The following is a 13,390-nucleotide window of genomic DNA, read 5'->3' as shown; positions in this document are numbered from 1 at the left end:
CCTGGTGGGAGAGATCTTGGGAAGGAGGTTCTTGCTCCCACTGCCCCCTTGCTGGGAGGGGCTCTGATGACGCCTCAGCACAATGCACGTAGGAAGCACCTGATATTTGTGGACTGATGGGTGGCCTTGTCTGTCCTTGCAGTTCCACGATGCTCCCTTGTATCTGGAATGGGCACCGATGGGTGTCTTCTCCAGCCCTGCCCCTCTGAAGAAAGAGCAAGATCAGTCTGGAGGACAAGAGGCTGCTCAGGTTGAGGCTGGTGAGAATGGGGTCCGGCTGGGGTTGGGGGCTCCGCCTCTGGGACGCCGCAAGATTCGTTCGCCTTTGGTGTCTGTTTTCCTTGTTCAGTGTCTCTGCTCTCTGCTCTTGGGGCAAGAAGAGAGAATGCTGTCCCAGCAGGGTGTAGTTATTATCCATCCTCCCCTGCCTCTACTCCTTCCTTTCTCCCTCTAGAGAGTGGGGAGAAGGAAATTCCAGCAGTTGCTCTCGGGCAGGTGGAGAGGGCCCTCTGTAAGCTCTGAGCATTATGGAAGTACTCGCTTTTGTTACATGGTCTTTTTGATGACTCCAAAGCTCTTTGTATCCGTAATCTGGAGAAGTCAAAGATAACGGTTTCTATGCTTCCTGTTCTCTCATGCAAAATGTCAGCACCAAAGGTGACTCGATTTCCCCTGACTGCTCTGGGAATAGTTTTGTAGGGGCCCTACCTCCATGTCGGTGGCCTGCCCAGATTTCACTGCGTCTCAATAGGATCTCCTATTTGGGATTATTATCCTTTGACTTCATTTTTGGAGAGCAGGTGATAACAAAGGGCTGGCTTAGTGTTAGGATTATTCAAAGATACTCCGCCAAATTTCCGCTGGGTTTAAGAGGCTGCACGTTCTTGGCTGGTTTCTCTCCCATAGACTTGAATACTCTCTGTTCCTCCCAAGTCCCCTGATTCCTTGCCGTGTGAGCAGAGGCTCTCTGGTATCCCCCAAAACTTGGGTCCTTCTGGCTGCCTGCTTGCCCGCTTTGCTTACTCTGGCTCTCAGTGGCTGGATCAGAACCTTCTTGGAAATTCAGTTTGGCCTGGGTTCACCCGGCTCGGGGAGAAATGCTTGTTGACTCAAAGGCCTTTCAAACTTAGCGATCCAGGTGTTCAGCCAGGCAGGAGCAGCTCATTGGGATCAGAGATCTTGAGATTAAATGACCTTTCTAATTATAAACCTTTTTCTAACTTTTCTGACCTTTCTAGATCCTTTCCAACTTGAACTTTTGGAGTGTTTGGGTTAGGTTTCTGGAGGACCTCGGGACCAGCCTTGATCTTAATGCAGGAGGCCCGAGAGCCACCAGAGGCTGGCCAAAGATAGAATGTCTCTCTTCTGGTCCTTCTCAGCCCTTATATACCTTACTGTAATTACATCATTAAACACACTGAGCATGTGTGAGCTAGAGAACCGTGACATCCCCACCACGCTAAGTACTAAGTGTATCTGGGAACTAGAGAACCATCATCCCATCAGTCCCACTGAGTTAACACCTTGTTCTAAGTATCCTTGCTTCAAGTAAGGCTCGGCCCTCTGCATACATTCTTCAGTGGCTTCAGGGTATTGGAGGAGACCAGGGTTACCTCTTGCAGCCTTTACTGTCTTTGTGGTGTTTAGCTCAGATCCTAGGGCCCCAAGATATCCCTAACATGAGCCAGAAGCCAAGAGGAGCCCAAGAGAGGCCTGGAGTCAGTTAAATAATTATGTTTCCATTTGTAGAGTTTTATGGATGGTTTGGGGCTTAGGAGATAGAACGCTGACCTCAGAACTGGTAAGACCTGGCTGCAAAGCCTCCCTCTGACGCAAATTGATTCGGTGACCCTGCCATTCGGTGCCCTGGGCAGCCCACTCGTACATATGTTAAGTTGCCAAGCAGGTGCCGACCTGCGGCCCCTTTGTATGAAGGGGAGGCTGCCCGGCCTTATCGTCAGATCTGGCTATAGCAGGAGCCTTGGAGTCAAAGCCCTGGGCTCAGATACCAACCGTGCTTCCCAGGTAGCCCTGGACAAGCCAGGCCAGCTCTCTCTCTGTGGACTTTTCTGTAAGATGAAGGGGCTGATCTTGGTGGTCTTCGTGCTCCCACTCTGACCCTGAATGGCCCAGTCATCGAACCTCCAGGCCCCAGGGATCATTTGCCAGGCCACTGACAAGCCCCAGCTTGCTTAGGTTTAGGGAGGCCTCCATGTCCTTTGCCCTGGCTGGCACAGTCGGCCACGTATTGGCCCCCAGCTCCGCCCTTTCTTTCTCTGGGACTCTGTTTCCTCAGAAAGCGGCAGTTGGATCAGACGGCCTCTAAGGCCATTCCCGGCTCTGGGTCTAGGATCCCGTGACTCACAAAGCCCGGGCGCCGTTCCCAGGGGGCTTAGAAGCCTGCCTTGGGGAGGGAAGCGTGCTTGCCCCGAGATGCGAGAGTCCCTGAGGAACGTTGGGGGCCGCTGGCTCTGACTCCCTACAAGGGCTCTCAGTCAGAGCCGATGGCCCTGAGACAGGGGGAGCAAAAGCCTCCCCCTCCCGGGACGGAAGGCAGGCTCAGCCCGGCTAAGGCAGCCCATCCCAGACGGCCGGCCGGCCCATCGCTGGTCCCGGCCGGGCCCCGCCTGGGAGCCGCCTGCATGCAGGGTCGCCTTTCCCATCCCCACCAGAGAGTGCGCGCAGCTCCCATCCCCTCGGCCTCGCCCAGGGCCGGTGCGAGCAGGGGCCGGTGTGAAAGGGGGCCGGTGTGAGGGGGGGCCGGTGCGAGTGAGGGATGGTGCAAGTGGGGGCCAGTGCGAGGGGAGCGGCGGTCACTGGAACAATGGCAGGGAAGGCGGCGGGGGCGGGGGGGACCAGCTGATCTCGCAGATTGCGGGTCACCGAGCGCTGTGTGTCTGTGTTAATTTCAAGGCCCAGTGCGTCCCTTGTGCGGGCGAATTCCCACAGCTCGGAGCTCAAGGACACGGCCTTTCTCCTACACACACACGGCCTCCCCCCCTCCGCCCCTCCGCGTTCTGCTCCCCCCTCCTCTACCCCGGGGCTTGTCGTTCTCTCCTCCGGCCAACCCGGGTCCTGACACGGATCCCACAAGGAAGGGCGAGGGCCGGGCTCGTCTCCATCCCCACGGCCGGGTTTTCCCAGGAGCCAGGAGTAGGCTACTTGCTGGTGGGGGGTGGGTGTATGCGGGGGTTTTTTTTTTAATTATTTTTTTTCCTCCCCTGAAAAGCTCCACTGTTCTGTGTGTCGGTCCCGGGGGAGGGGGCGGCTTGTTTTATCTCCCCATAACCGAGACCCTCACCTCCAGATAAAGGGCTCAGAGTTGGGGGAGGTCGTGGAAAGCTGCTTGCAACTGATAACAGTCTTTTCTGTCAGCCCTGGGCACGGAGTGCCGGGAGGCGGCAGTAAATTCCTCAGTCTGATTACAATACCACCCCATGTGGCTGTGCGTGACCGCGTTTCATTGTGCGAACTACAGATGGAGGCATATTTTCCTGGGCTTCCCAAGCCACCGCCTCCCCCGCCTTCCTCACACACACACACACACACATACACACACACACACACACACTCTCTCTCTCTGTCTCTGTCTCTGTCTCTGTCTCTCTCTGTCTCTCTTTCTTCTCTCTCTGTCTGTCTCTGTCTCTCTCTCTCTCTCTGTCTCACTCTGTCTCTGTCTCTCTCTCTTTCTTCTCTCTCTCTCTTCTCTCTCTCTGTCTCTCTGTCTCTCTTGTCTGTGTCTCTCTCTGTGTCTCTGTCTCTCTCCCCTCTCTCTCTCTCTCTCTCTCTCTCTCTCTCTCTCTCTCTCTCTCTGTCTCTCTGTCTCTCTCTCTCTCTCTCTCTTCTCTTCTCTCTCTCTCTCTTCTCTTCTCTCTCTCTCTCCTCTCTCTTCTCTCTCTCTGTCTCTCTCTCTGTCTTCTCTCTCTCCTTTCTCTCTCTCTGTCTCTTCTGTCTGTCTCTCTCTCTCTCTGTCTCTCTCTTCTTCCTCTCTCCTTTCTCTCTTCTTCTCTCTCTTCTCTATCTCTCTTCTCTCTCTTCTATCTCTCTCTCTTTCTTCTCTCTCTCCCTCTCTCTCTTCTCTATCTTCTATCTTCTTATCTCTCTTGTGTCTCTGTCTCTCTCCCCTCTCTCTCTCTCTCTCTCTCTCTCTCTCTCTCTCTCTCTCTCTCTGTCTCTCTGTCTCTCTCTCTTCCTCCCGCCTGGTTTCCCTTTGCTGGCACATGATGTCCTGGTGGACATTTTAACAAAAACAAATGCAAGTCATCCCAGCGTTGTCCAGTACTAGGGGCTGCCCGGATCATCCAGTCAGACATTCCCAGAGTTGGAGGGGCAGGGGGCGCGTCTCTGGTCCAATGGCCCTAAAAGAAAAGTAGTTTCAAAGCTTCCCCTGAAGGCCCCAGGGTGGGGGAGCCCATTTCTTCTTTTCTCCATGGATTTGTTGTTTCGGCATCGGGGGGACAGCCTTCTACTGACCCCCAACCCCCACAGGCCTTTATTTTCTGGCTGAGGGAGCTCTTGCTCTGGGCCACGCAGGTGCAAGAAGAGAGCTCTGATCCGAAGTCTCTCTTCGTCTCCAAGTCTTCCATGGGGGCCTCCGCACTCCCACAGGGCAGAGAGGAGCGTGGACTCCTGGCCATGCTGGGCGCAGGCTGGATTTCTGCCTCGTGTTAATTGTGTTCTGGAGGCTTATGCTGCCTATGCTTTAAACGCAGATGTCACGCTGGGACCAGCGAAGAAGTCGTTCTCTGGGGGCAGAACGAGTCAGGGCAGCGCCTGTTTGGGACAGCCTGGGGAGGTCAGGCACTGGGATGAACCCAGAGTGGGGCGAGAATTTTTTATTTTGTTGGTTGGTCCATTGCCCAAACCCTTGTCCTCATGCTTTTGGAGGTCATGGGACTCCTTCAGACTTCATCATTTGCTCCTAGACCCATGGCTGGCAAGGACCCGAGGGGCCACCTGAGCCAAACCCCCATTTTACAAATGAGGAAACTGAGGTTCCCCACTGGTCTTGCTCCTCCGCCCTAGAACTAGTGGCCAGGGTTGGGTGATGGAGCATCTTGTTCCTCTTAAGTGAATTGGGCTCAACATTCCCAGGTAGGGAGCTGCTGTGGAGATAAATAACCCTCCCCTTTCATCCTGTGATTTCTTATTTTGAGATCTCTCTGAGTCTCTGGTGGGTCTGACTTGCTGGTGTGAATGAGCTCCTAGTGCCCTGGTTCTTGAGGATTTTCCCCGGGCCATCCCGGGGAGGACTGTTAAGATCCTGGAGTTCCAGGGCAAAGATATGGGCCCCCTGAGACTTGGCCCCTGAGCCTGCACCCTGGCCGGGCCTAGTCAAGTTACCAAGGCCAGCGCCAAGAGTAGAGGGCCCCAGCCACTGTCCGTTCATCCTAAGTCAGGCCACTGAGTAATGGGCTTTTTTTCCCACAGCAGCCTAGTGGCCCTTGAGGCACAGAAGGCTTACAGCCTGGGGAGAAATGAGCGTCCCTAATTGTCATGAATCTTTAAAGAATTACGGACAGCTTGATGTAGAGACTGGGAGCTGGAGTCGAGAGGCCTTGGGCTTTTAGCTGGCTCATTTCAAACATAGACTAGTTCTGTGGGGCAAGACACTTAACCGCTGGGAGCCTCAGTTTCCTCCTCCATAAAATGGGAATGATAAAACATGTGTTGATTAGGTACTGTCCTGGGAAGCAGAGAAATAGATTCAGAAATCAAATGGTTCCTCCCCTAAAAGGGTCATGGGGACGAGCGTCACTGCTCACCAGGTGGTCTGGCCTGTCACTTGGGAGGCTTCCTGGGGACGAAGCTCCCTTTGGCAGTGCTGTTTGGTGTCTTCTTGGCAGCTTCTCCAGAGCACCGGAGGCTGATCACCCCCTGCCCAGGGTCACGCAACAGTATGAATTAGGGGTGAGGCTGGACCCGGCCTGGCCCAGGCTGAGGCTGCCCCTCTCGCCTTCAAGCAGACGGATTCCTCTTGGAAGAGAATTGTTGCCATTCAGTTGTTCGGTCACGTCCAGCTCTTTGTGACCCTATGGCTCAGTCGCCCGTGGGGGCTTTCTTGGCAAAGACCCTGGAGTGGTTGGCCATTTCCTTCTCCCAGGCTACATTCGTGTAGTTAGGAACATGGGATGCGCTTCATGTAGAAGATGATGAGAGCTTCCCCTTGAAGAAAAATGTACTGAGAGCCCAAAGCAAGGTGGGGGTGGCTTTTAGGTACTGCAGAGTCAGTGACCTGTCCCGAGGCCCAGAGCGGACTGTCTGGATTCAGGAAGGCTGTAGACAGGGCAGAGCGGAAAGGGGCCATGCCCACCGAACAGCCAGTCCATCCTTGACCTCAGCAGCCATAGGGAGCCCCTGGCGTGACCTCAGAAGGAGAGCTCTGGGGGACAGTCCTTCGGGCAGCCATTGTGGGGGGCGCATTGTAGTGGAGAGAGTAACCAGTAGAGGGGAGAGGCCAGGAGTCGGGGTTGGAGGCGGCCGCCACGGTCCAGGAGAGTTAGTGAAGCTCTGAACCCCAATAGTAACCTCGAAAGACGGGGGTCACGTTTAACCTTTCAGCAGCCTCGGTATCGTCATCTCCCTTCACGACCACCAGCCTGACATTATCGCATGTGGAGCACATGGCAGACCTTAAAACACCGGAAAAACATGAGTTGTTATTCTCCTGTGGTTTCGTTTCTGCTTCTCCGCCGCTTTGAGTCACCGTTGTTGTTTTTCAATCATTTAAATAGTAATGAATCCTTTTCCCTTTTTTTTTTTTTTGCATTTGGATTCCTGGCTTTGGCGGAGAGCCCCTCGTGGGGCAGCTGTATGTGGGGCTTGTGGGGGAGGGGAGCAGGGAAAGCCGCTTTTAAGGGAAAAATGCAAATTTTCTTTTTTTCCCCGTGTATGTGTATGTGTGGGAGCCCGTGTGGGTGCATGTGCCTGTTCACCTTTGAGGCAGAGAGATGGAAGCAGTGTGTTCAGCTGATATTAAAGAGACAGCATTATCACTGTTGCAGTTTCCATTAAGGGATAAAAGGGCTGTTTCATGACTAAGCCCTTGAAGATTAATTAGGACTTGAATGTATTAGGATTCTGTTTTCAAGGATTGATGGGAGTGGGGGGTGCTCTGAGAGAGAATGCAGTTGACTTGAACCCCTAAAGAAGCTCCCTTCACTCCTCCAGAGTCCGAAATGTCATTCCTCAAGGTGTGTGCAGGAGGTCGGGAGTCTTTCCCATCGGCTCTTGGGATTGAATTGCCTGGAGTTCCCCGAGGGTTAAACTGGGATAGCTGTAGCTGGTGTCTGGGAGCCGGCCTGCCCCCTTGACCTTGCTGGGCCCGGCCCCAAGCTGTGGTCAGCTAGAATCTTCAGGGAGGACACAAGCCCGCAGCATCTCAGATGTGGTCACTGACGTGCCGGTGCATACCAGGACCTCCCTGCCTCCACAGGGGGCCCCTGCCGGTCTAACCTGGGGGCAATAGTAGCAGACCGAAGGACGAGGGAGGGGAAGCAGACATGGTGACGGCCCGGATGCTCGGCCTTGACCCTTTGTTCTTTTGTGACTTATGTTAGATGCACGAAGATTACTGGCTCCAAGGAGTCAAGAGGATTTGATGTTTGTGCTGTCTGCCCCTAACCCTTTGGGTGACCAGTTAATCCCCATGGTTCCTTGCTGCCAGCAGCAGCCAGTGCAAGATCCTTTGGTCCGAAGTGCTTTATCTCCCGGCCTCCACTTCCCTTCCTACACTCCTTACATCCCCTCCCCAATGTGTCCTCCTGGGTCTGGTGGCTCTGGGTCCAGTGGCTCTGGCTCCTGGCACCGTCCTCTGGCTCTGGGCACTAGTCCCTGTTCCTCCCAGCTACAGTCCTACTTCTGCAGGGAGCCTTTCCTTGTCTCCTCCATCTGAGGGCTTTTCTTCATTGACTGGTTCCGACTTCTCCCCATCTGCCTTATCTGTACATAGTTGTCTTCATGGAGACCGAGCTCCTTGAGAGCAGGGACCCAGCATACAGCAAAGGGCCTGGCCATTCATAGGCTCTTTGACTTGATTTACCTGACATAATTCACCCCATGGAGTCTCCATTTCCTTACCTACAAAATAAGACAGTCAGACTTTTTTTTGTTCTTCAGTTCTTCAGCTGTGTCCAGTTCTTTGTAAACCCATTGGGATTACAATAAGATACTGGACTGGTTGGTCATTTCCTTCTCTATCTCCATTTTATAGATGAGGAAATTGAGGCAAACAGGGTTAAGTGACTTGCCCAGAATTCGTTAGCTAGTAAGTGTAATTAGACTATCTGGTCGCTAAGACCGCTCCTGGTTCTGACATCCCCTGTTCTCAGATCCTTCCCAGCCCTGATATTTTTTTTTTTAAGAATTCTTCTAATCCTGGAGGGAAAGTGCCTTTAAGCTTAGGGTTCCAGGCGTAGTCCATTAACCTGTTGGACCTAAATGAAAGTTGTCCCCCTGGGAACCTTTATCCTTTGTGAAATCACAATAACATACTTGCAGTAGGAAAAGGCAAGTTACCTGTATTGAACTGACTGTGGGGAATGGACCATAGTCTCTGTCACATTAGGAATTTATAATCTGATGGTGCGAATGCAAATGATAATGCAGCCAAACAAGACAGTAACATAAATCATTATATTCAGTCTGATCTCATTGTGAGGTTTCCTCCTATGCGGCATCTCACAGCCCATCCCCATTTTCTCAATTGTGGTCGATGCCCTCCATAGATCTCTACTTCCTACCGGAGGGGTCTTGATGTTTTCTGAGTACCAGGGAATCCTAGGGCTTCTGCTGGTCTGTTATCTCAGTGCCACATTACTCATCCACCTCCTTTTTTATTATTCATTTACTCAACTTTATTCCTTCCTGCTTCTCATAATGACACTGTAACTAAAATTGCGGGTCGGCCTATAGGTACCCCCTGTGGCCTTCTCAGTTGCCTCTAGGGTCTCCAAGCATCTTCTGTTCCTCACAGAATTTGGTGCTCCTATCTTTGGGACAATGCCGTATCCTCAAGGGAACATATATGTTGAAAATATGGGACAGTACATGGATGCGATACAAGGTACAGGTCAAGGATAATTATTTTCTAGATCTCAGAAGGTACATTCAGAGCAGAGACCAAGTAGAATACACGGAGTGATTTGAGAGGAAGAAGTTTTGAAGTATGCTTTAGAGAATGTTAAAGGGAAAGATTAAATTTGTGGAAGAATTGCTGTCATCTCTGGACCACAGTCCCACAGAGTTGTTCCAAGCAGCCAGTACTGAGATGTCCAGCATCGATTGTGCTTGAGCTGGGGGGTCCTTGCAGAGGAAGAACAAACAGAGGCAGATGGACCTCTATCACTGGACTCATCTCCAACCCACGACCCTTTGAGACTCCCATCAGCACATGAAGTCCTTTGGCCTTTCACCGACAGAAAATGTTTTGTATCACAGTCTCTTCCATGGACCTCTAGAGTCCTTATCAGGAACATGAATGGAATGGGATAATTGATTTGGTTTAGAGAGTTTTTGATTTTCTAATTTTACTTTGGTTTAGTGATTCTGGAAAGCATATAGATGTGTCTTTTAGTGAGTGGTTTCCCTTCTTCTCTCAATTCAACCACCTTATGGTTCTGTGACCTTGAAAAATGAAGGGGTTTGATTAGTGTCCCATATGTAAATCTGTCCCATGTGCTCAGAATCAACACAACTAAATCTTGCCTCCCAGGTCTCTAATCAACTGACTCAATATTAAGTACCTTCCATGTGCCAGTGCCATGAGGACAGTTCCTGTCCTCAAATAGCTTGCACTCAGTTGGGGAAAGCGACATGCACATCGCCATAAATACCCACTGGGCACAGACTCGGGTAGCATCGTCCTTCCCATAATTCTGATCTGTAACCCCTGGTGTCCTTTCCCCTCTCCCTTAACCTCCATAGCCAGTCACTTGCCAGGTTTCGTCCCTTCTGTGACAACACTCTCTTGGGTTCATCTCCTCCCTTCTAACCCCACCACCAGCCTCGTGCAGACTCTCATCTCCCCTTCCTTAATGATTGCAGCAGTCTCCTCACCTCCAGGCCTCTCCCCTTGCCATCCATTGTCCACGGCTCTGCCTAAAGAGCAGGATGATTACCTCCCTGCCCTTCTTTGTGGTGCTTTCTTGCCTCTAAAATGAAATCCCAGCCCCCTCTGACTTTCACCAGGTTACCTTTCCCCACTAGTTATTCCACATTCTGACAGCTTTGTGCATCTCTGCCTCACTTCAGTCCACTTGAGGAACAAGTCAAGACATCAAACCATGATGTCATTGGTCCTCTTCCAAAAAGCAAGACAAAGCAACCGCAACAATGTAGGAGTTGGTACCTGAGCTTGGAAAGAAGCTTGGGGTTTCGAAGCCTGGAAGTAAGGAGAGAAAGCATTTCAGGCAGGAGGGGCAGCTTATATACAGCCCCTGACCTCTGCACACATACACACACACACACACACACACACACACACACATACATTCACAGTGGATAAAGCAATTAGCCTTTTTTTAGACTATAGGATCCTAATTCCGGTGTTTCCCTTGAGAGTAGATATACATCTCTTGGCAAAATGGAACTTTTATAACCAGTGTGTGACCATTTCATTTACATCTCCAAACATTTTCCCAATTGAACCAATTGGGAAATAGGGAACCAATTGGGAAATTTCCCAATTGAACTCATGTGGTGGTTGTTTGTACCCTTCAATGGAAGCAGCTGATCAACCCCACAGTCAAGGTTGTCATAGCCCCTGAGGAAAGACAGACACAGTGAAGACAGGCTGATGTGGACCACCCCCATTGATAGGTGTTCTCCCTGAAAGTGTTCAGGTGGAGATGGGTGGTCACTTGTTTGTAGATGCCATAGCAAGGAACCCTTTGAGACATGAGTGGGACTCAAAGGCTGCTGCAAAACTTGACCCCCTCTGCCAGCCAGCCCACCCATCAACCTCATGGCAACCAAGGATGATAAAGGCCTAAAGAGAGGCAAAGGCAAAGCTTAGAATCCCTCCCCGGCCTTTCTTAACCTGGTTGCAATGGGCCTCCTAACATTCCCTCATCATCCCTCCCAAAACCATCTTTCCTTAGACCCCAGCCAGAACTGAGCATCAGTTTCTAACAGTCCATGTTCACAGTACCCTGTCATTTTGAACTTAAAAACTGCCAGATAAAATAGAAGTTTCCATATATATATATATATATATATATATATATATATATATATATATATAGTACAGGTACTATAGTAGAGTACTCATCTTTAATATGTTTAGCTTGCTTTTCTTAGATAAGTTCAACTTGTAGCTTTCAAAGCTGCTCCAGTTGTGTCTGCTTTTTTCTGGCCTTCCTTCTGTTCTATTTAAATTAAAAAAAAAAAAAATGCCTTAATTACCTAACTCTTTTTCCCTCTCTCTCTTTGTTGCTATCTGCCCTCTTCTCTTTTTCTCTTCCTCCTCCCTTTCTCTTTCTTCCTCTCTCCCTCTCTCCCTTTCTTCTTTTCGGTTTCCTTCTTTCCACCCTCTCCTCCCGTCTCTCTCTCCCTCCTTCCTGCCCCCTTTGCCATTCTCCCACCACTCCCCTAATTCTCCCAGAAGAAGCCCTTGTAACAAACACACTAAGTCCCTATCTCAGCCTGCCTCTTGCCCCTGTTCTGCCCCCCTTCACCTGTGGTGCTGTTATTGTTCGTCCTGTTGCTTGGAGTTCCTGGGCCTTTGGCTGTCGTTGTTACTGTAGTCTCTTGCCCTTGTTCTGCTCCCTTCCCTCTGCATCAGAACATTCAGGCCTTCCCAGGTTTCTCTGAAGCCCCCCACTTTCTTGTCTTTCCCTTGCATTCACGTGCCGTGACTTGTTCAGCCCTTCCCCGGGCTTGGGGTCCCTTCTTCGCCAGCACATAGAGAGTGCTATAAATAGCTGGCTTTGAGCGCCTCCTTCTCTGATCTCTTTGGGCATCACATAAAATCTTCAGGGCACATTTTTTCTAGTTGGCTTCCTCCCCCCACCTCCCCTCCTCATTTCTCCCTTTATCTCTTACCAGTAGCTACAATTCTTCATTATCATCCCTTTGTCTGCAGCTTCTTTCTTTTACTTTTGCTCCAGAGCCTGCCTTAGTCTCAGATAACTAGTAATCGATTCCTGGACCATGGCCACGTGCCTCCCAAGGAAGGCCTGGGAGCGAATGGGGTGAGTGGGGGGCTTGTTCACAAGCATTCTCTCCTTGGCCTCCAGGCCCTTCTTGCTTGGGCCTACCTCGACCCCCACTGCTCTTCATCCCTGTTAACCCCTTTACTGCCTCAACACTGATATCTTTCTGTTTGGGGCCCAGGGCCTGATGGCGAAGCTGCAGAAAACACACCAGCCACCCCAGAGGAACCGAATGCCCCTGCTGAGGAGGAGGAAGAGGAGGAAGAGGAGAGTCTTCCTGGTTGTACTTTGTTCATCAAAAACCTCAATTTCTCCACAACGGAGGAGATGCTGAAAGAAGTGAGTAATCTGTGGGGGAGGAGGGATAAAGTGCGATGGTCCCTTGGCACTGAGTGGGATCACGAGGGCTCCTTCACAGGAAGGAGTTGAGCTGCTGAGCATCCCTCAGGGATGACGTCCCCAGGAATGACGTGGAAATGAGGGTCCCAGATTTACATTCCATCATCCCCAAGGCCTCCTCCTTCCCCAAGGCCTTCTCTCTCCCCAAGGCCTCCTTCTTCCCCAAGGCCTCCTCCCTCCCCAAGGCCTCCTACCTCCCCAAGGCCTCCTCCCTCCCAAGGCCTCCTCCCTCCCCAAGGCCTCCTTCCTCCCCAAGGCCTCCTCCCTCCCAAGGCCTCCTCCCTCCCCAAGGCCTCCTCCCTCCCCAAGGCCTCCTCCCTCCTCCCCAAGGCCTCCTCCCTCCCCAAGGCCTCCTCCCTCCCCAAGGCCTCCTCCCTCCCCAAGGCCTCCTCCCTCCCAAGGCCTCCTCCCTCCCAAGGCCTCCTTCCTCCCCAAGGTCTCCCTCCTCCCCAAGGTATCCCTCCTCCCCAAGGCCTCCTCCCTCCCAAGGCCTCCCTCCCTCCCAAGACTCCTCCTTCCCCAAGACCTCCTCCTCCCAAGGCCTCCCTCCTCCCCAAGGCCTCCCCTCCCTCCCAAAAGGCCTCCCTCCCTCCCCAAAGGCCTCCCTCCCTCCCCAAGCCTCCCTCCCTCCCCAAGGGCCTCCCTTCCTCCCAAGAGCCTCCCTCCCCTCCCTCCTCAAGGTCTCCCTCCTCCCCAAGGCTTCCTCCCTCCCCAAAGCTTCCTGCCTCCCAAGGCCTCCCTCCCCAACGCCTCCTCCTTCCCCAAGGCCTCCTCCTTCCCCAAGGCCTCCTCCTTCCCCAAAGAGCCTCCCTCCCTCCCCAAGGACCTCCTCCCTCCCC

The 13,390-nt window shown here is 52.2% G+C and overlaps 1 protein-coding gene and 1 long non-coding RNA gene across 5 annotated transcripts in view; one reads left to right on the top strand and one right to left on the bottom strand.

Moving 5' to 3' along the window:
- Nucleotides 1-13,390, top strand: part of RBM19 (RNA binding motif protein 19) — a 160,117-nt gene that overhangs the window by 21,155 nt on the left and 125,572 nt on the right. For all 3 annotated transcript variants that reach the window (XM_031948650.1, XM_031948648.1, XM_031948649.1), the window contains exons 16-17: nt 143-260; nt 12,334-12,491. In XM_031948650.1, the coding sequence (XP_031804510.1) occupies nt 143-260; nt 12,334-12,491 (276 nt within the window). The remainder of the gene's footprint in view (nt 1-142; nt 261-12,333; nt 12,492-13,390) is intronic.
- LOC116420834 lies at nt 8,620-11,179 on the bottom strand. 2 transcript variants are annotated; one of them, XR_004231296.1, is made up of 3 exons: nt 10,194-11,179; nt 10,057-10,098; nt 8,620-9,624 (listed from the first exon to the last, which is right to left on the bottom strand). It is a non-coding gene; the product is annotated as an uncharacterized LOC116420834 (long non-coding RNA). The 2 variants fall into 2 exon arrangements; XR_004231295.1 differs by having other exon boundaries at nt 10,057-11,179.

This window comes from Sarcophilus harrisii, chromosome 1 (assembly GCF_902635505.1).
Source record: "Sarcophilus harrisii chromosome 1, mSarHar1.11, whole genome shotgun sequence".
NCBI lineage: Eukaryota > Metazoa > Chordata > Mammalia > Dasyuromorphia > Dasyuridae > Sarcophilus > Sarcophilus harrisii.
The sequence above is the reverse complement of the archived record's forward strand: the minus strand, read 5'-3'. Positions and strand labels throughout refer to the sequence as shown.